At 32.1% G+C, this 23,997-nt stretch overlaps 1 protein-coding gene across 3 annotated transcripts; it reads right to left on the minus strand.

The window, feature by feature from the left end:
• Window positions 1-284: 284 nt before the first annotated feature.
• Window positions 285-14,458, minus strand: LOC127713857 (minor histocompatibility antigen H13-like). 3 transcript variants are annotated; one of them, XM_052219841.1, is made up of 12 exons: window positions 14,241-14,458; window positions 12,358-12,456; window positions 10,756-10,838; window positions 9,053-9,141; window positions 8,569-8,654; window positions 8,168-8,264; window positions 7,630-7,658; window positions 6,009-6,066; window positions 3,014-3,134; window positions 2,483-2,585; window positions 1,386-1,471; window positions 285-640 (listed from the first exon to the last, which is right to left on the minus strand). In XM_052219841.1, exons 1-12 carry the CDS (start codon window positions 14,427-14,429, stop codon window positions 562-564), a joined length of 1,119 nt encoding a protein of 372 aa, XP_052075801.1. In that variant the 5' UTR covers window positions 14,430-14,458; the 3' UTR covers window positions 285-561. The 3 variants fall into 3 exon arrangements, with proteins under 3 accessions (XP_052075801.1, XP_052075795.1, XP_052075789.1); XM_052219835.1 differs by lacking the exon at window positions 7,630-7,658 and adding an exon at window positions 7,837-7,865; XM_052219829.1 differs by lacking the exon at window positions 7,630-7,658 and having other exon boundaries at window positions 8,139-8,264.
• Window positions 14,459-23,997: the final 9,539 nt, after the last annotated feature.

The raw sequence follows: 23,997 nt of genomic DNA on the forward strand, positions 1-23,997 counted from the left end.
AAGATAACAGCACACAGTTGTTTAGCTTCATATTATGTGGTTATAAAATCCAGTTCAAGATATCCAACTGGCAGAACCTAAACAGATAGTATAAATATTTGAATGCCTTCAATGGTTTAGAATTATAAAGCCCTATAGTTTTCACTTAGTCCATCAACAATGTTTGTGAACGTAAAAACCTGAAAAAGAATGAATAGAACTAATGATGGTTTTGGAAATGAAAATACAATTCATCTTGAATCAAAATTATATCAATTTGGCTCTGAAAAAATATGAGAGGGGGATGGAAATATACAATTCTTTTTATTATGGCTTTACCTACACATATTTTGGTGGAACAGCCTTTCTGTTTGCACAGAGCTATATCCAAATCAAGAGTACAGTACTTTGTGGAGACAGATGAAAACTGATTAATAGTTATTGATATTCCAGTCTTTAATGATAAAAACAGGAAATAAAAATAAAATTGCCAAAAAAACTTATCAAATGTATTACAACACCCCCTAACAAAAACGTCATGTACATGTAAAATGCTTCACAGATCTAATTAAAGTTCTATTTCTATTTCTCCTTCTTTTTTTCTTCTTTCTCTTTGTCTTTATTTTCATCTTCTTTCTTTTCTTCTGAGTGATCCTCATAACTACAATGTATATAAATTGGGTGTTACAGAACTGACTTCTAATAGTTCTAGAGATATACTATTCAAAATAACTATGAAACTGACCTAAGCATGAAAAATCAAAGTTGATCTTTTTATTATTTTTGTTGTATACCACATATTTCGTTTCATTCATATTCACATGAAAAGAGGTCATGTTCAGGTGATTTCTATTAAATGAGCATGTTCTACATGGACAATTACATCTTTCAATTTTTCTGCAGACCTACTACTCATAGAACATTTGAAATTTACTGTAGTTCTAAAACTTGACTAGTCACTGAACCACAAAAACGAGGTTAAAGACGACAGACAAATGCTGTATCTGGTGAAAATTTCAATAGCATGTGATGTGTTAATGGAATAAGAATCACGTGTTTGTATTAGGCAAAAAAATTATAATACTCAAACTGTAAATATAGCTGCCGAAGTATGATAGACAAGAAGGAACTTGTTAATTTTTTTTTACCAGTACTTAAATTTGTCCACTTCATTGAAATGTGCTATATAACACTGAATGTAAAAAATATTGACCTTATCCAGATGATATCATGTGACAGCATTTCCTACATTCTATGATATGTTTATACAGAAATTACAAAATTTGGACTCTGTCCAGTACACTTTTTAATTGCAACTTCACTTACTTTTTGGTTTTAATATAAGGTGTAAGCAGGGATTTAAGTACCTCCATTAGTTATGTTAATCATTTTGACCTAAAACTTACTTGAACATGGCCTTAATCTCTCCCTTCAGCAAAGCAAGAGCCAGTGGGATTCCTAGACAAGCTGGTACTAAATATAACAAGGCAGGCTGCAAAATAAAGATATTGATTTATAAAAACAAGCAGAAAAAATACAATATTTATCTAAAAGCTAACAAAGGTCACAGCTTTTTTTCCTTAATTTTCATACATTTGTAAAAGCATTCAAACATTCTTCAAGGTTTAATAAGATCATATGGAGCATATAAGAACAAACTTGGCCTACATCTAGAAGTTTTGACAAAAATCATATGAAATAATTCTTGAAACTATTCTCCAAGACATAATTTCTTTTAATACCCTGTCTTATATTTTCCTACAAATAGCATAACTTTGCTTATTCATATTAAAAAAAAAAAAAGGAGAATGTGTCCATGGGACACAGATGATGCCCCTGCTTGCATACAACGTTATAAAGGGGCATAACTTGATAACAGTAAAGTGATGCCACCAAATTTGAACTTGATTTATGTTTTGTGGTAATAAGCATTGTGTATAAGTTTAAAAAGAGACAATGTTCTGAATAGAAAGTTTTTTAATTTTTCAGCATTGAAACATAAATGGATACCCTGAAAATCTAACAACTATGTACCTTATTTATTCATCAATGCTATATTCATAAATCTTTATAATTTATCAAAATTTTGTATGAATTTCTTTGTCACCCAATATATATATATATATGGTATATAGATTCTTTGTAAGAATCTGTTTCTCTAATGATTATCAATTAATTTTCATTTTTGATAAACGAAAATCCCTTACGAGTGCCTTCCACAGTCCATAAAGTTGTTAATTTCTCTAACACCTGTTAGCACATCTCGTTTCCTCCAGTGAGCTGATAAAGGTTTTGACCTTTTCACTCAGACAATCATCTACTGAGATCATTGGTAACCACACATTGATTAAATTTTTTAAACAATGGGTCCATAAAGGGTTCAAGTGCCAAAGATTTAGAGAAATATCAAAACCAATCAATACAATAAATAATACTAATTAATGCACTGGATGACTCTTAGTGATATTTAAACATTCACATTAATCAATCAAATAAACATTACCTGTGCGTGTTTGAAGAAATGCATTACAAATATGGTCATTACTAGTCCCAAGAAGTATGCAGCAAAACTGGCATAAAAATATGTCCTTGACTCTTTCTTCTGACTGTAAAAACAAAATCGTCATTTAACATGTTTAAACATACTCTTACAATGAAAACTTTTTGTTTCTACAATATTCTTAATGATTGAATAAGAACATACAGTGGCCTATAATTGCTTACAGCCACTTCATTTGAACTCAGGTTGATAGTTGTCTCATTGGCAATCATACCACATCTCCTTATTTTTGTATACATGTAGACTTTTTTTTAATTACTGCACATTTGCATGCAAACTAACAGATCTTTTTTAAGAAGTTTATCTATCATTGTAAACTTTGCACACTTCTTAATTGTTATTAAAAAATTTCAAGGATTTCCTAATAACTATATTAACAGTAAAGCTTCAAAGTATCATTAAACTGGGATATATCCATCCATATTTCACATAAAATCTATTATGCTATAAATAGGTGGATATCCCTTTACTTACCTAATATCAAATCTCAATAGTAAAGCTATAAATATCCCTGGGATAACTATATCTCCCAGTCCTAACATGGCAAAATTATTGGCTTCTAAGCCTTTCTGTAACAAGTCTTGTGGGAATACCACTGAAAATGGAAATTAAATGCATTTTAGCATCTATGTTGCAATAAATACAACTGAAATATAAACAAATTAAAAACTTTATAATTCTTTTTGTGTTTATCATCAAATTATCCTCTGATATTGTTAACAATTAAAGTATTTTTAGTTTAGTCCCAAACACATGGGACACTACACCAGATGAAGAGAGTGAGTTTCCTTTATTTGAATTGACTTTTTGTGCAATTCCCTATTCTTTGTACATGTATTTCCTCAAAGTTTGATAGCAAATGGTCCCTCACAGTATATTTTCAGAAGTTTTGAATACATTTTTTGGTAGATTTTACACCTAAGTTTAATTTTAGCAATAAGTGAAATATGGGCATCCATCAAAAGTCTTAAAGCTGATCCCTAAGGATATACATGTCAAGTTTCTATCCAAATGGTCCGAGTACACAGTTATTTCGTAGTGCATTTCTTTTAGACAATAAATGAAAATTAAAAAAATCCCACCTGCGCTTTCTCAATAATATTTTTACAGTGTGTTGTACTACTTTTGGGACAAATTATATCAAAATTATAGAAAACTTCATCGGCTCTAACTCAAAATATGGACAATTTCATGCTGAGGGGGTCTTCAAATCTTTTGACAGCCTCCGAAGTGCTAATTTTTAACATTTTTCAGCTGGACCAAATCACTACTTTACTTTAAAATTCATGACCCAAATTTTTTTACAGTGTCATTTCACCCCCATACTTACTATTTGAGTCATAAAACATGGAGAAATAAATTCGGAAGGGGTATAAAAAAAATCGACAAGTAACACACTGTCCACACTAGGGACTATATTCGTGGACAACGAAAATCAAAGGACGATAACTGTGTACCCGGACCTAATAGGGTAGAAAAAGTTGACCAATCTTAATGAAACTTGGTATGACCAAAGCTTATTAAATTATAAGACTGCTTACAAAGTTTCATGGCAATAGGATATATATTATAGACAATATGACTAATTCTATATTCAACTTTGAGTGTTAAATTTAGATGTTAAAATTGAAAATTTTCAACTATCAACATTTGGGGCTTAAAAAATTTAAATATTGCAAAAAAATACTTTTGAAATGCCTTAATATATAATATATTATGTATTAAAAGCAATAGAGTACTCATTTGAGATATCAGACTTATCATAATTATTAAAAAGTCAAATTTATATGAGCCTGTGGCTAAAAATGGAGGTTTTCCAATGAAGGGGGGCCTTACATGAAGATGTAATATTTTCCAGCAATTTTAAATTTGTAAAGCTTTTTGGTTATAAATAATCCTTACATATGTATTTAATGTACTTTAAATGGAAAGAAAACTTACAAATAACATATCACATTAGTTTAAAAGGGTCTTAGGCCAAGTAAGACTGAAAATAATTTAGGGTCAATTTAGGCCGTATCACATATTTACATTTAAAAATGCATATTGAAGCTATATGAAATAAAATTTTGTGTCTTTTCTATCATTTCTATACTCAGGTGACATGATACAATAAATCTGAGCACAAAAAGACTCTTGCATTCAACTTTTTTTGCAAACAGTATGGTCTGATACAAAGATTTTTCACTTTTTAGTGAAAAACATGCATGCAATTTTAGTCTCAACAGGCTTATATTTGAACCACTTGCTATCCTACAGAAGAAAAGAAAGATATTATGTGACATAAAACAGGTACAAAAGACATTGTTAAGTGCTTTTTATACAAATTTAGTGAGGTCTTTATAATGGACTTCAACTTTTATGTTCCAAGCTCCTCACATTTAACTCGATCCAAACAGGGCGTTAGACGAGGACCATATATACAACACATTTTGAACATATTGTCTGAGATAATCTTCTTTTCTGTAGATTCAGAGTTCACAAATGAGTAATACAACTGGATTGAAGCATAGAAACACAAATATTGACACATAAAAACCTGTCAGATAGAAAGTCAGAATGCCACTTATGCATCAAAATTGAAAAAGCTATGAAATGCTTATTTTGACCATAAAATGCCAAAATTGGTCATTTTTGCAGAAATTCTATCAAATAAAAGTTTTAATCCTTTAGTTTTATGCTATTTGATAAATTGACACCATCAAATCATTCAGGGAAGTTGCCAAAGTACAGATTCTATATTTCCTGATTTCACCTCTTAGGTCCGAGTACACAGTTATTTCGTAGTGCATTTCTTTTAGACAATAAATGAAAATTAAAAAAATCCCACCTGCGCTTTCTCAATAATATTTTTACAGTGTGTTGTACTACTTTTGGGACAAATTATATCAAAATTATAGAAAACTTCATCGGCTCTAACTCAAAATATGGACAATTTCATGCTGAGGGGGTCTTCAAATCTTTTGACAGCCTCCGAAGTGCTAATTTTTAACATTTTTCAGCTGGACCAAATCACTACTTTACTTTAAAATTCATGACCCAAATTTTTTTACAGTGTCATTTCACCCCCATACTTACTATTTGAGTCATAAAACATGGAGAAATAAATTCGGAAGGGGTATAAAAAAAATCGACAAGTAACACACTGTCCACACTAGGGACTATATTCGTGGACAACGAAAATCAAAGGACGATAACTGTGTACCCGGACCAAATTGGCCTAGTGATTTGAGGGGAAATCATTTTATTTAAAGTTGACCCCACAGAGAACAAACAAATAAAGCCAATGGTAAAATTTTAGCTCCAACTTGCCCTTTTGACCAGATTAGCTAAAACATTAATATTAAGGAAAAAATAATGGTCTATATAATTTATCAAATTTAGTCTTTATTACAAGGCACAATATATATATCACTGAAATTTTTTTTTTATATAAACAATAATGATGAATTTTGATATGATTACTTACATTTGATTGGTGCTTCAAAGGACTTAGCAACTGTCACCATGACATTAGTGCCAAACACCTGAAAAATGAATGTACTAGATTAAAGTTTGCATATGTAAAAAAAATTGGACAAAAAACGGTGAAACTCATACACCTGGTGATACACATGGGATGCCCTCACAAGTTCTACAATGAATTATGCACTTTTATTAGGATACATGTATGTTTTTCATCATGTGTTGTTTTTACAAGTTTTCCCTTAACTTGAACAAGTTTAACAACCTGTTAAACAATTGGTGCCAGCTTCAAAACTGCAACTGTAAACTGAGTAACACAATACCAAAGGCGGCAATAAAAAATATAAATAATAAACTGTTAACACAGAGATATGTCTCGCCTATTTGTTATTTTGATAATGCAAATGTTGAAATTAAAATAGCAATACTTTAACATGTAAGTTATGTAAATATTCAAAGTCAATGAACCATGACTGAAGGTACAGGGCTAAACAATCTCCATGGAAATGAGATGTGCCAATGCTAATACAACTGCAAACCAAAAACCATTGACTTTTCATAAGTCGTTTCCTTTCAACAAACCTAAACACAAACATTAACTTGTAAACTATGTAAAAGTTTCAAAGTCACTGAACCATAATTAGGGTGTGGGGTTATATAATCTCCATGGAAATGAAACTTGCAAATGCCAATACATTTGCAAACCAAATATCATTGACTTAACATTAGTGGTTCATCTTTAACTGATCTAATCACAAACTTATACATGTAAACTAAGCAAAAGTTTCAAAGTCAATAGACCATGACTAAGGGGTAAGGACCAAATATTCTCCATGGTAATGAGATGTGCTAATGCATATACTTACCCAGAATATATCATAGACAAAGAGTCCCCCTAACAGTATGCATCCTGTGCTCACTTTGTTCTGACTTACTCAGAATATATCATAGACAAAGAGTCCACCTAACAGTATACATCCTGTGCTCACTTTGTTCTGACTTACTCAGAATATATCATAGACAAAGAGTCCCCCTAACAGTATGCATCCTGTGCTCACTTTGTTCTGACTTACTCAGAATATATCATAGACAAAGAGTGCCCCTAACAGTATGCATCCTGTGCTCACTTTGTTCTGACTTACCCAGAATATATCATAGACAAAGAGTCCCCCTAACAGTATGCATCCTGTGCTCACTTTGTTCTGACTTACTCAGAATATATCATAGAAAAAGAGTCCCCCTAACAGTATACATCCTGTGCTCACTTTGTTCTGACTTACCTAGAATATATCATAGACAAAGAGTCCCCCTAACAGTATGCATCCTGTGCTCACTTTGTTCTGACTTACTCAGAATATATCATAGACAAAGAGTCCACCTAACAGTATACATCCTGTGCTCACTTTGTTCTGACTTACCCAGAATATATCATAGACAAAGAGTCCCCCTAACAGTATGCATCCTGTGCTCACTTTGTTCTGACTTACTCAGAATATATCATAGACAAAGAGTCCCCCTAACAGTATACATCCTGTGCTCACTTTGTTCTGACTTACCCAGAATATATCATAGACAAAGAGTCCACCTAACAGTATACATCCTGTGCTCACTTTGTTCTGACTTACCCAGAATATATCATAGACAAAGAGTCCCCCTAACAGTATACATCCTGTGCTCACTTTGTTCTGACTTACTCAGAATATATCATAGACAAAGAGTCCCCCTAACAGTATACATCCTGTGCTCACTTTGTTCTGACTTACCCAGAATATATCATAGACAAAGAGTCCACCTAACAGTATGCATCCTGTGCTCACTTTGTTCTGACTTACCCAGAATATATCATAGACAAAGAGTCCCCCTAACAGTATACATCCTGTGCTCACTTTGTTCTGACTTACTCAGAATATATCATAGACAAAGAGTGTAGACAAAGAGTGTAGACAAAGAGTGCCCCTTACAGTATGCATCCTATGCTCACTTTGTTCTGACTTACTCAGAATATATCATAGACAAAGAGTCCCCCTAACAGTATGCATCCTGTGCTCACTTTGTTCTGACTTACCCAGAATATATCATAGACAGAGAGTCCCCCTAACAGTATACATCCTGTGCTCACTTTGTTCTGACTTACCCAGAATATATCATAGACAAAGAGTCCACCTAACAGTATGCATCCTGTGCTCACTTTGTTCAGTGACAGGAGCTCTACACCATTTATAGCAAATGCCAATCCAAACAGGTTGTTGGCAATCCAATGCTGAAGGTGGAAAAAAACACATAAAATAAATTAAGCTTTCATTGTAGCATGCTATTCCATTTCATTGCAGACTATTTAAATATAATAATTATCTGGAGACAGACTTGAATCAATCCTCAGACCTGTTGACTTAGGCATTTAATTTTGCATTGGAAAAAATTCACATGCATTGTTCACTTAAAACATAAGCTCTGCACATTGATAACTGTGACAGCAAGATTTTTCATCATGAAAATGGCAAGGGTACAGACAAAATTAAATTAAAAATTTATTGAGTATTTTGACAAAAATTATCTTCACTTACCTTTTTGACAAGATACCAAATGCCAATTAGTCCACAAATAACTAAACTAACTAAATCTTTTCTGTCAAACATGTAATTTAACAGCTCTGAAAAACAAACATGTAAAAACTATCAATCAGATTGATAGATCCTGAAGGGTGCATGAATTATTTTTTTCAAGACCGTCAAGAGTGCCTGATTTACAGTAGTTTCCCCCCTTACAGTAAATGTAGATTTGAAATAAAACATGTAGACATAATGTGTCTCACTTTATTTATATTGGATAAACAATAACAGATAGAACTTTACTTATACAAGGGACTACTGTTACAAAGTCATATAAATGGGAGACAACTTTCAGCATTAAAAAATAGGGGGAACTTTTCAACATCATATAACTAGGGAATAGTTGAGGCTTGAACAATAAGATCTATAATTAAATTTACATTGTACAATGTATAGTATCTTTGTTGTATAGAAACAGATGACAAAAAAGTGTTCTTACCTTCTTTCTTCTCTTCTTTGCCTTGTGTAAATATCAGGTGGTAATCCATATTTGGAAATGAAGGTGGGATGAATTTTGATATAATAGGGCTGAAAGAAAACAAATCAATGATAATTGTCCAGTATAGTATGATCTGGGTCATATCAGCCAGATATAAATGTACTATAATATGTTAGATCAAAAACCACAAAAGAACAGAGTTCCAATGTCGCTGCATTGCACATATTTTATGTGCAAAATTAATAACTAAAAAAAATTTGGTTTTTTGTTTTTTAAAACTTTTAAAAATTATTTTAGAGAGTTGAAGACTTGAGACATTTCTGATATATTTTTTTTTAAATATATCTAAGGGGCATAACTTATTTAAATTATTCGAACGTTAATTATTTTCAAAACTGTCCGTGATGTTGCTGATATTAACCTTTGATATGAACTTGATAAAAAATCTGGCAAAAATTATACATGTGAGAGCGCTAACAATGCAAATTTCCATATAATTAATATTTTTAAGGGCATAACTCTTAAAATTATTGGTCAGCACTGATTTTTCAACCTGTCCAAGACATTGCTGATATAAACCTACAATATAAGTTTCATAAAAATCTGGCAAGAATTGTACACATGAGAGCGCTAACAATGCAATTTTCCATATAATTAATGTTTCCAAGTGGCATAACTCTTTTAAAAATAGTTCATCTGCATTGATTTTTTTAACTTGTCCGAGACAGTGCTGATACACACCTATGATATAAGTTTTATAAAAATCTGGCAAGAAATGTACACATGAGAGCACTAACAATGCAATTTTCCATATTATTAATATTTCTAAGGGCCATAACTCTTATAAAAATTATTGATCAGCACTGATTTTCGAACTCGTTTGAGACATTGCTGATATAAGCCTACAGTATAAGTTACATAAAAATCTGGCAAGATTGTACACATGAGAGCGCTAACGATGCAATTTTCCATAAAATAATGTTTCCAAGGGGCATAACTCTTTTAAAAATAGTTCATCAGCACTGATTTTCGAACTCGTTCGAAACATTGATTATATACACCTATTTTATAAGTTTAATAAAAATCTGGCAAGAATTGTACATGTGAGAGTGCTAACAAGACCGGACGGGGGGACGCCCGGAGTTCAACTTTCAAGTTTGAAGGAAAATTGAATAGCGAAATGAAGTGATAGTGAATATTTTTTCTTCACCAGTTACTTCAAATGATAAAGAGACATTGCTGACATAAGCTTTAGGTACAAATTTTATAAATCTGACAAGAAATATAGCTGTGAATTTCTTACAATGCAATTTTCTGTAGAATTTACATGTCAAAGGGACATAACTCATGTAAAAATAGTCGATCTACACTGATTTCAAACTTTTGTCAAAGAAATTGCTGATATAAAATTTTGATGTAAATTTCATAAACATCTTACAAGAAATGTAGGTGTGAGAGTGCTTATAATGCAATTTCCCGTATTATTTACATTTCAAGGGAAATACCTCCCATAAAATAGTTGATTGTTAGTGTTTTTGGAACATGTCTGCAACATTACTGAAAATAAATTTCGCAATATCTGACAAGAAATATGGATGCCCAGTATTTTTATGTCCCCTGCTCCATGTTGCACTAGAGGACAATATAGAAAAATGCTTACATTTATAATCAAACTAAAAATAAAAAATAAAACTCATACATACGTTCCAATATGTGCTAGTGCCATTACCCCAAGTAAGAAGAAATAAAACGTCAGCAACAAGTTAATGTAATCCTTAGAAAATATCTGCAAAAGAAAAAGTTTTGTACATGCATGACATGTGCAGCTATATAATAGCAGCGTTGGAAACTGAAACATGAATCATAAAGCGTTAACAGAGCGTTCTTATAATCTGCTTCACCAACAAAAAAACAAAATTCTAATCTTAATTTTATATCCATACATCTTGTCTACTTTAATTGTTTTTAATTTAAAACTTCAACCATTATGACTTCAACTGGATTCAGACCCCCCTTTTTACCTATTTTTTTTATCTTGGTTTCATGCTATATCTAGGACAATAACAGTTGAGTGACAATAAAGATGTGTATAGATATAAGAAGATGTGGTATGAGTGCCAATGAGACAACTCTCCATCCAAGTCAAAATTTATAAAAGTAAACCATTATAGGTCACAGTACGGTCTTCAACACAGAGCCTTGGCTCACACCGAACAGTAAGCTATAAGTGTATGCATATCAACCATATATTTAAATGTTGGGAAACCCATTGTTGTATGGCTGGCATTGGGATTAAGGGATACAACGTATATATATATATATACATTTTAATTTAATTCAATGTAAGAGTGTAAAAGAGGCATTTCAAGGTTATTATGGGGAGATGTACAAAGGTTCGATTTCAAAAGAAATTTTTTCATTTGGAAACCAAATTTATGCCCAAATTTTAGTGTATCAATAGCCACTATTACATTGACCTATATACCCCAAAATCTATAGTGGTCTTAATTCCCTAACCCAGTGTGGATAGTTCTACCAAGTATTGTACAAGTTTGACATATGGTTGAAAAGAGCATTCATAAACCTAATTTTGCCAAATTTTCAGCCTATAAATAGCTGCTGTGACCATAACCTTCAATCTTAGGATCCAAAATTCCATAGACATCTTCCTTATCATATGAGGCATTATCAAACCAAATTTTGTAAAAGTCAGAAATACATTTTATGGTTCAAAAGAAACCATGATTAACCAGCATAAATTTGCAAAAATATCAGTCTATTAATGGCTGCTGTGACCTTGACTGAGCCAAAAATCGATAGGGCCTTTATCACTCTATGCCGCAGTATCAAATCAAGTTTGGTGCAATTTGAAAATATAGTTCAAAAGATAGTTTCTGAAAACTAAAATTTTCACAATATCTCAGAATAACAATAGCTGTTGTGACCTTGACCTTCTGATCCCCAATATCAATAGGGGTCTTCCTCACTCCATGGGGGCGATATAAAACCAAATTTGGAAAGATACCTTAAAGGGCTCAAAAGATTTTGTGCAGCAACTGTGTTTGACTTTGTCGCAATTTGGTAAATAAGGTATGAACAGAAATTATCATATACATGGCAGCATCTTAACCTGGACTTTCCCCCTATACATAGATGTATATTTAAAAAGTGCCACAAGATATACATGTACAACCAGAAACATTGTGACATCTACACTTAAAACCTTTATTTTATTATCTGGAACACTTACTATTACTAGAATATAAGATGCAATATAAAAAATTAACCATCAGAAATGAACTTACCTGGAATACTAAATAAATGCCAAACAATGTACAACTGGCAATAATTGGAAACATTGCAGCATCTTTACCAGTCATTGTTTCAGGTTTTTCACCAGATTCCTAAAACATAAACATAACAAAGATTGAAAAATAGTCAATATCAGATGAATTTAATGATTATTAGCGACATTGACAAAGCCAAGCACGACTACTATTGACAAAAAGAACTTCCAAGGAATACATGTACCTAAGGTATATATGAATTATGAACAGATAAAACACAACATCCCCTATCAAACTTTTTTGTACACATATAAAACCTTAAGTTATAGCTATATATGTGTATAATTAATATATATATAAATTGCATAACAATGTAATTTTAACACACTATTTAGTATTTAAATATTAAAATGTTAAAAAGTATTTACAATGCGATAAAAAAACTTCTGGAATCTAGTTTGTCAAGCAAAATATTGCATTCATTTTTTATCGCATTGTAAATATCTTTCATCATTTTAATATTTACATACTAAATAGTGTGTTAAAATTACATTGTTAGACAAATTATTATTTTATTTGTGTAATTGTATTAATCTGTGTACTGATTAAACCACACTCAAATAGATTTGTATGTTATGTGTTGCTATTTATAGGCACTTATAATATATATATATATGTACCATTGCACTGAAAGTACTGTTAGAGCATTGAAGATCAATTTCAATTTTCTAATTTATTTTTCTAATTTTCCCAGTAAACTTTCATGCAACAGTACTTTCAATGGAAATAATTAAGATCAACTCTCTACAAAATGTACATAAACCTTTTAAATACATACATGTACATGATGTAGGGCTGCCATATTGTCACATAAGGAAGTGCACACAGAAAAATCTTGTCTAAAAGTCAAATGTCTTTTTTTTAATTTCCTCTTCTTCAGATATACATTTACAGTTTTGTATGATTGAAGAACAGCTTTTATGGTTGAAGAATATTTTTTAATCACGTACATGTATGCATAAAAATATTCAAATATAAATAGTTAAATAACAAAAATTCGAGTTTTATTAGTAAAAAGCAACACTATGACACAGACATGTGACTCTTAATTATATTTATCACTTCAGTTACAAACAATACACCTAATCGCTATTAATTCCATTCCGGATAAGTTCTAAAATTACACAACTTTTTCATCCAGTTGAAGCTATCTGGGACCCTGTTTAAACAATGCACCATGCATGATACTTTTTAATGAGACCTGTTCAAAACATCGTAAATACTTCAAACACAATATTTTTTTGACTATAATTTGAGTTTGGAAAAAGTGGATCATAATCTATCAAAGTTTCCTATTGATCGCTGTCTAAATTTTTCCCTCCCTCAGCTCGTTACTGGTGACCTTTGTTTGCGGCCTGTTGACCCAAACAGGAAGTTGTCTAAATGACTGTTTTTTCCGGATTGGACTAAATAGCGATAAGGTGTATGGGGATTTAAGTATGTTCCAGTGGGATTCAGTCAATTGGAGACACTGATACAAGACGCTCAGCCTCTTATTACTCCATGCACTAAACAATAAGCTGAGAAATATCTAGATATTAAACTGTCGAAATCCTAGAGCAAGTCTTAAGATTTGCACTTCTGTTAGAGTTCTTATGTTGATAATTATAGTTCATTTATTTCGAACAAATATTGGGACTGGATAATTGTCCATATGTCACCAAGTCTTACTTGCCTAATAGTAATAGGCTACATAAAATTGCCAGTTATTTTTAGCAGACTTTTTGAAGTCAGACTGCAATATTTTTTTCATCCCATTACAAATAATTCTGTCTTGATGAAAGAATTATGAAAAAAACATGCCAGACAAGAGTAAAAACACACAACATATGTCGATCTACCTTCTGTTCCTTGTGATATTTCACTGAGCGGAAAGCTCCTACAAAAATCGGGAATACTGCCATTAACAGTAAACTTCCATATGCAACCGCCATTCCTTCCGGGGTTGCCGGAATTTTTGCTGTAGCATTAGCAGCTGTGTCATTTCCAGTAATGTTTACAACCGGTGCTTCACTCACGCTGTCTGCCATTTTCAGTAAAAAAATAGAATGACTACTTCCGGTAAACGTCAGCAAACATAAATCGGAAATTCCCTTTTTCTACTAGAGTTATCTTTCTTTGATTAATACCAAACCTAAGTACTATACAATTCTATTAATATATATATTTATTAACATCATTTAGGAGAGTATGAATATACATGAATATAAGTACAAAATATAGTATAATACAAAGCTACCGTGTTAATAATGAGAATATAAATAAAGAATTGAACTAAATAAAGGAAGAAATAAATAAATAGTTTTAAAACTTGATAAGTAATTAAATAGATAATTGAATTAATAGATTAAATATATAAATGTTCAGATAATTCAATAAATGTCTGTTTAAATATTTTAGTTGTAATAACTATCAAATTAACTGTCATATTCCTTACATAACCTATAGATAAACTTTACACATGAGTACGTGAAACTGCCTGCATCTGATTTTTCCATAGGTACTTGGGGACAGGACAATTTATTAGCCATGAAGCCGCCCCTTTTTTTTCCTCCAAAATCTGTTATCCAAGTTTCTATCCACAGCGGTCACTGATTTATTATATCTCTATATAATATATGGAATTGATAGTAAATAGCAAATACAAGTTATTTCTAGTATATTTGAGTTCATATAGTGCAGAAAAACGCGATAATAATTGAAATTAATAGAAGAAAAAAAATAACGGATTTGGAAAAAAGGGGGGAGGGCTAAAAAAATTGTCCTGTCCCCAAGTACATATATGCTTTACATAATATATCAGTGACCGCTGTGGATAGAAACTTGGAATTGATAGTAAATAGCAAATACAAGTTATTACTAGTATATTTGAGTTCATAAAGTACAGAAAAACGCGATAATAATTGAAATTAATAGAAAAAAAATAAAAAAACATAACAGATTTGGAAAAAAGGGGGAGGGCTAAAAAAAATGGTCCTGTCCCCAAGTACCTATAGTATTTGCAAATATACCGATGCGTTTCGTTCAAGTAAAAGAAGTTCGTGTTTAGTCAGGTTGTTCCACAGTTCACATTCATACAGGCCTTTGCTATAACATAGCTGGATAATAATTTTACTACATGTGATTGGATTAAGTATAGTTATCTTTCTTTGATTAATACCAAACCTAAACATGTATTCTATTTGTATTCTATTAATAAAAAGATGCATCAATGGTCTCAGTTTCTGCTGTTAACTTTCCAGAATTTTCAACATATTCTAATTGAATTTGCAATGATACAAAATTTCCTTATTTTTTGTATGAGGAAGCTAAGGAAATTTGTTTGTTAAATATTATTTTTAAACTTTATTAACCGATTTGTAGTTTGATAGATACAAAAATTGAGCACGAAGTCGCTTTGCAAATTTTGATAATAATATAAGACACAAGAACAAATTAGGGCAAAGTTGTTTTTGCTTCCGCTAGATGACCTGTAGGTTTTGATGGTCTGCAACACAAAAAGTAAAAAATATTGCAAAAAATATGTCAAAAGTAAAATCATATAAATGTCCTAATTCATTATTTAGTTTTAAATAAAAACATCACAAACCGATTTGTAGTTTGCTAGATAAAAAATTTGAACACGAATTATTTTGATGTTTATAATTGCCGTCAAACTGTGTACATGGTTAGTTTATTATGGGAGTTTTTTTTTTTGTGTAGTGTTTTCTTCCTTGCTGGCTTGTAGGTTTTCAAATTTGACTTGCTTTTCCATTTTTTTTGTAACGATAATTTTTTCATCTGTCATATCTTTTTTTTTTCTTTAGAAGCAGGAATACTCCAATTTAGATCCAATAATTTAGATCAAAGATATAAGAATGGTACTGGGTGATGCAAATTACCCTCAAGTTGCCCATATAACTCCAATATAATAACTAGGAACCTATGAGATCAAACAATTGTTTTGATTTGATATTCTTGTCAAAGTGTTTTGCAGCTTTTCTCACTGTTAATTTTAACCATTTCATACCCTCTTTGAATGAGTTTGATGCCAACCGATATCCGAAAAAGCAAGCAAACTTTCTCGTACCGTGTATGAGTGTTGTTGGTTTTTTTGTTTTGTTTTTGCTTTTTTCGGAAGGTTGGGGAGGGGAGGGTGGTATACTCAGATTATGGAAAACTAAATCTGGTCAAAACAAAGAGCAAGATTTGTCACTCTGAGGCAACCAAATTTAATATTGATATATTCAATTTCCTAAGATTACAATTTTCTGATGCATTTCAATATTTTGACAGAATAGATCATGATAAAAAGGCAGTGGCTATTCTTCCGGCTAGCCGGAAAAATAGTAAAAAATGTCTATTCTTCTGGCCACCCGGAAGAATAGCGTTTCTTTGCTATTATGCTATGATTCCGGCAATACATAACAATGAATAATGAATATGATTTTGGTTTTATGGTTATTGTTACTATCCAATGGAGAATATAGTGGCAACAAATTTCCTCACATGCAAACACTGAGAATTGGACTATTCATTTTTTGCACGTTCTCCGAGCGGACGTTACTGATAATAAACTCAAGATAAAACGTTCTGGAAAATAATAATAATGAATAAAATTAAATTAAAATCGAATTATTATGGGAATAAACTCTCCAAGTACCAACTTTGATTCATTTTTATTCTGGCTGTTCTTTGGAACACGCTGATTCCCCGCAATTATAAACAGCTTGTCAAATAAGATAAAAAGAAGAATATCAACATCGATTGATATGCAGCAAATACACTTTTGAATCAAAGTCCCTAATAATTTTGACAAAAAATGGTGCAAAAAAGTTTCCATTCATTCACCAAAACAAATCAAAATGCAAATAAAATACTTCATAGTATGCAGCACATTCAGATTTTTTTTAGTCTAAGGGAATGGGGAAGGTGGTGGTGGTGGTGGTGGTGGTGGGGGGGGGGGGGAGGGGGCAAAAATGCAAAAATGCCTCTCCTTTTTTTCTACCTATGAATTTCCTGAAAGGTTAGGAGTCGGACCACTGATTTATGGCTTCAATTGACATCTTTGATTCTTAAAGAAGATCCTGAATTTATCGTTTCCTTGAAGTTTGGTTCCAATGAAATCGTCAAATGATTTGCACGATTTTTTTATTCCAAATGTTCGATGATTTTTAACACATAGAAAATAAGAGAAAAAGGTTGGCACATGTAAACTGCCCCCAATGTAAGATTGTGTTTACGATAGCAAAAACATGATATTTTTTTATTGAGAAAATAATTGATCATAAATAAATCAGAATAAAAAAGGGGGGTTTACCCCAGTCCTGGTATACTATATTCCCAGTCCAGGCATATAAGTGCATGTTCATAGATCTCCGTTGTAGTAGAACTTAGAAATAATGCATACAAGTATATTTGATTTAGTCGTTTTCCTGTGAATTGTTGTTATGCGTTTTGCCTCCATTGAATTACAGGTAAAGGTAATGGGGTAAATCAGCAATTTCAGTTTGATTTCACGCTTTATTCCTCTCATTTTACGTGCACACGCTATTGTTCTGGAGTCTGTCCTATAGAAATTTGTTTTAAAGCAGTCAAATTCTCTATAATTTTCTTTAAGACATCTTTAAATATAAATCACGATCTCCAATTCTCAATACGTCCATTGCATACGCGCGTTTGCAATCCGACACATCATCCGGGACACTTTCGATATTGAACATTTGCGCATCCGCAAACGGATGGCCGGAAAAATAGAGATTTTTAGCTATTCTTCCGGCTAGCCGGAACAATAGACACTCCGTTATAAAAATCATAGGTTGCTAAACTAGACATTTGATATCCTGGCCTTTACTGTATGTATTTCAAATTGAACTGAACTGAGCATACACAAGTTTTAACTTTTTCCGGGAACGCGTTTCGGTTCGTGATAGCGGGTTGAGTTGAGAATCGATTAAGGAAACTACAGTTAGAAAATATTTTAAAATATTTTTCAAAAATGAATATATGTCCATAACAGGGGGTTAGAGGACGTACTGATTTATGTATCAACAGGTAAACTATTTTGAACTTATTCAATTAATTACGAGCATTTTTTATGATTGTCTACTTTTGTATTTTCATTAACTGTGTTTCATACGTCTGTTATAACTTATGCCGATATTAGTCAGTTAAGACAGGGTGGTATATGGAGTTTCATGAAATTATGTATATATATATTTAAAAAAAAGAGGAAGTATATTTGAAGAGCAAAAAATGATATATGTTGCATTTATTGTTGCAACACTACAACCAATTAAAGATATGTGAATACTATTTAAATGTATCAAGAATTTTTATAGAATTACTATAATTGAACTCCTTGATGTATAGAATACATATAAGAAGTGCCATAAAAAGTAAGTTTTTTTAAACTGAATTTAAATCGCGACTTCTCGAAAACCTTTGTTGAAATTTGTGTTTAAAAACAATATGCATTTCTGTTTTAATGATTAAAACATGTTAGAATAGGGTCAACAGAACTAGAAATAAGTTAACCTAGATATGTGGAGTAAGTAAAAGTAGTTGCAAAATTTCGCCTTACGTGGGGTTTTCTATGACTTGATTAATGCGTTTTTAAAGTCCGATGATTATGTGCCTGTTGCAGGTCAGGGGGAAATATTCAGACTAAACCAGACTCCAGTAATTGATCGACTGATATTTTATCAAGCCAGGTGTGTTATCGACCTCGAAAGACGAAATCCGATTGTCCAGTTATTGATCGACTGATGTTTTATCGAGCTAGGTGTGTAATCGCCCTCGAAAGACTAAACCATATTCTCCAGTAATTCATCCACTTAAGTTTCATCGAGCCAGGCGTGTAATCGGGCTTGATAGACTAAAGCAAATTGTCCCGTAATTGATCACCGATGTTTTATCGAGCCAAGTGTGTAATCGACCTCGATAGACTAAACCAGATTGTCCAGTAATTGAACTACTGGTGTTTGATCGAGCCAGGTGTGAAATCGATATCGATAGATTAACTAAGATTGTCCAGTTATTGATCGACTGATGTTTTATCGAGCCAGGTGTGTTGTTGACCTTGATAGACTAAACCAAATTGTCTAGTAATTGACCGACTGATGTTTTATCGAGTTAGGTGTGTTTACATCGATTGACTATAAACCAGATTGTCCTGTAATTGATCGACAGATGTTTAATCAAGCCATGTGTGTAATCGACCTCGATAGACTAAACCAGATTGTGTAGTATAATTGATCGACTAGTGTTTAATCGATCTAGGTGTGTACTCGACCTTGATAGAGTAAACCAGATTATCCAGTTATTGATCGACTGATGTTTTATCGAGCCATGTGCGTAATCGGCCTCGATAGACAAAACTAGATTGACCAATAACTGACCGACTGATGTTTTATCGAGCCAGGTGTGTAATCGGCCTTGATAGACTAAACCAGCTTGTCAAATAATGAATCGATTGATGTTTTATCGATCCATGTGTGTAATCTTCTTCGATAGACTAAACCAGATTGTCTAGTATTTGGTCGACTAATGTTTTATCGAACCAGGTGTGTAATCGACCTCGATAGACTAAACCATATTGTCCAGTAATTGATCGACTGATGCTTTATCGATGCAGATGTGTAAACGACCTCGATAGACTAAACAAGATTGTCCAGTAATTGATCGACTGATGTTTTATATATAGCTATGTGTGTGGTCGATCTCGAAAGAACATATTTCAATCAATTTAATTTACCTCAATTTAGGTACTAGTTTATAAACGACTCTCTGTGAAGTACCTATATCTTTGAAATATGCGAGTTTGCTCTGGTAGATCACCAAACCCTATGTTTCGATATTTAAGCAATGCGTAGTTCATATGTCTATGGTTAACTAAATTTATATGGTTAACTAAATTTATAGATATCTAACTTAAATTTTGTGTGATTATAAATTTCCTGTAAACATGCTGTGCAACATATTTTTACTTGTTTACTATAAGCTATGAATGTTTACAACACATGATTAATTAACACAACAAATACCCGTAGTTTCGGATCATTTAATAGACGAGGCAGTCGTTTAAACAATCTTGCAATGATGAGTCTATTTCACGCCTTTTGCAAATTCTCTTTTGCTTTACATCTTTTACAATGTAAATATTTTACATCTGTTGCCCGTCCTCACCTATTCCTACTAATTTTTCGTTGAATATAAGATACGGAGGTGGAACGTTACCGGTTCGAGATTCATTTACCAGACTTGTAGTACACAAAAGTGATCAAACGTACGCAAACTGCTTCATTTAATTTGACAAAAGATCATACGTCACGCGTAATTTGTACCGTAGTTTTACATAAGAGAAAACCATCAGCTTTTTGCTGTGCGCCGCTTTAACAAAATGTTGATCTTGGTGATGAATTATATTTGCATACCTCTACGGCGAGTTTAGACACAAAGTGAGCGAAATCGTCAGCTGTCTATTAGGCTATGTAAATTAAAATGTCAAGACTGTAAATGTTATTACATAGAAAATACCTATGTTTCCTGTACCAACTGTGCAAACAGCTGCTAATTGTTTGTCTAATTATGATTACGTCTTGATACGTATCTTAATTAACCGTGTCTGTCAAACTACTCTGCCTATTTGTAAAGTAAATGATCTGAGAAAATATAATGAGTTAATGAATGAGTTTTCTGTTAATGAAAAATATTTGTTTTACATCTAGAAAGCTAATAACTGATAACCAGGAACTGTAATAGCCATACATAAAAAAAAACTGTGTTTCTTGTAAAAAAATCCTCATATGCTGGTTGTTAGGGAATTGTTTTTCGCATCTAGTTGCTAAATCTTCGATTTTGGACATTAAAGCCTTGGGTTTTGCTATAAAAAAATAGTTGACTAGTGTTAAAAATGCCGTAAGAAAGCTTGAATCAGAATGATAATTAAACAGATATATCTTGCAGAGGGAAATGTCTAATGGAAGCTGAAGTGGATAATGGATTCAGGTATATATCTAATCAAAAATTTCCCTATCGGACAAACATGAGCCTTTTTATTAGTAACAATGAAAATAGTTGAACCAATTTCTCTGAGACGCTTATCCTTTTTTTGATAATAGGTTCCCAATATTTCTACTTTAATCCAGAAAAGGCTCTTCGGCTGTATGGTTTGATTTACTACCACTTGGACATTATCACTGCTGGTAGATACTCTTTAAGTATCCGATGGTATCCACGCAGCAGTACTATTTCAGCAAATGTGTATCGTATTATATATTTTGATACATAATAAGCTGATAAATTTGGTATATTTATAGAAACGAAGGAACAAACACCTCAGACAAAGTTGACGTTTTCGAACCCCATGTATTGGTAAATCTTCATCTTTCAAATTTTTGAATTTGCATTCCCAATGACGGTTGATCAAATATAACGCTTCAAATACAGAAAATACAGTAGGTTTGAAGTTTTACCTAAATCTAATGTACGATTTTTTGTTACTCAAATAGCTCGATCATTCACATACATTTTGATTTAGTCATTTATTTCCAACTGAAAACATCGAAAATGATGAAAATGAAAATAAAATAAGACACCAAACTGTGAGAACTTTTTATCTTCCAAATTTCTTTATTAACTTACAAGTTCAAAATAAAAGATGCCAAACCCCATTGGAAATTGAATATAAAAGATTCTATATCATATACTTAAAAAATATTATTTCTCAATTTTACATATTGCCATGAAATTAAAATGTTATTCACCGCTTCATGTTGCTGTTGAAGTCATTTGCAAATATTTGGTTAGTTTAACAATGTGTCCTTCTTATACATTTTTGGGGATAAAAACTCATAATTTGCCAAAATCTTGTCAAAATTACGGTTTCGGGCTATCGCCAGGCATTTATTATTTATAAACCAGTATAGAAAATAAATAAGCCACAATATTGCCGGAACGAAAATACATAGAACCGGCTGTGGCCCTATGAATTTATGTTAAGATTGAAAGAATTTCTAAAAATGGCCCTGGTGTGAAATAAATTCAGGGGAAATTGGCCCATAGAATGATAAATTTTCTGTGTTGTCAGTTCAAACTCACCAAGGATACCAGGCTCATAGTTTTGTACGTCAGACGCTCGTTTGTCTACATATGACTCATCAGTCATACTTGAATCAAAATACAAAGTTCAAATACGAAGTTGAAGAGCATTAAAACCAGAAAATTCTGAAAAGTTGTGCCAATTAAGGAGCGGGCTAAGGTAATCTATATCTAAGTAGAAAAACCTTAGTGTTTCGAATGACTAAAAATTTATAAACAGTAAATTTACAGACAATGGACATATCAGTGATATTTCAAGTCAACACGATAGTGCTGACAACTTAGCTCATGAAACTCTCGGTGGCGAACGTCCACCAGCAGTGGAATCGACACAGAGGTTGTTTAAACTCACAAGCATATACCAGGCTACAAATTTGTACGCCAGACGTTTGATGGTCCTTTTAATTCGGTTGATAATTAGGACTTTTCGACATTGTACACTACACTTCAACACAGTCTTATCAAACAGAAGTTTTCTCATGGAATTTTAAATGGTCCTTTGAAAATCTGATTGTAGATTTATTTGCTACAACTCTCTCAAAGCCTTCTTCTGTAATGAAAAAAGGAAACTATGCTAGACGCACTTACTAGAACTGTAATGAGATTATTAAAACTGTCATTTTCACTTTGACAACATTAATGTACGCTTCGGCAACAAATTTCATCGGCATGTTGTAGGTATTCCTATGGGCACTTATTGCGCCCTATGATAGCAGAATTGTTCCTGTATTGTTATGAATCACAATTTATGGTCAGACTCAGTAAAAATGCTTTTAAATTTCATTTTTTTTAGATAAATTTAACAACATTTACTGTTACCTTGATTATATTTTTGCCGTAAATAACGAAGAAATCTATAAACTACTGCGGGAATTTACCCAGAAAAACTTACTATAATGACATGTAATATTAACATCAATAATTGTAATTTTCTAGATTTACATGAATATTTCAATATCACATGGGGAATTAAAACAAAATTGTACTTGTACATTATTAAGCCAGGGATTTCGTTACCATAAATTAATTAAAACTTTTATTAAATTCTTTTATAGATACAAAGATTTTAATTTCACTTTGGGTGTACCTGTAGAATTCTTATAACAAATGGGATATCACATCCTAATTATTACGGTAATGTTGTTTACAAAACACGTAAATTTAAATACTATATAGACATAAGAAGATGTGGTATGAGTGCCAATGAGACAACTCTCCATCCAAGTCAAAATTTATAAAAGTAAACCATTATAGGTCACAGTACGGTCTTCAACACGGAGCCTTGGCTCACACCGAACAGTAAGCTATAAAGGGCCCCAAAAATTACTAGTGTAAAACCATTCAAACGGGAAAACCAACATCAACAATATCCATGTTTACATACGGATCCTTTGAATAACCTTATCGTAAGAGATATCATTTTAACAAGGCATTTGGATCTTTGAATATGGGTTTTTTCGGTACTAACATTGATTTTGTTTTGATAAATTAAAACCTAACTGAATATGTTTCGCTCTG

This window comes from Mytilus californianus, unplaced genomic scaffold (genome assembly GCF_021869535.1).
Source record: "Mytilus californianus isolate M0D057914Y unplaced genomic scaffold, xbMytCali1.0.p SCAF_1, whole genome shotgun sequence".
NCBI classification, from domain to species: Eukaryota; Metazoa; Mollusca; class Bivalvia; order Mytilida; family Mytilidae; genus Mytilus; species Mytilus californianus.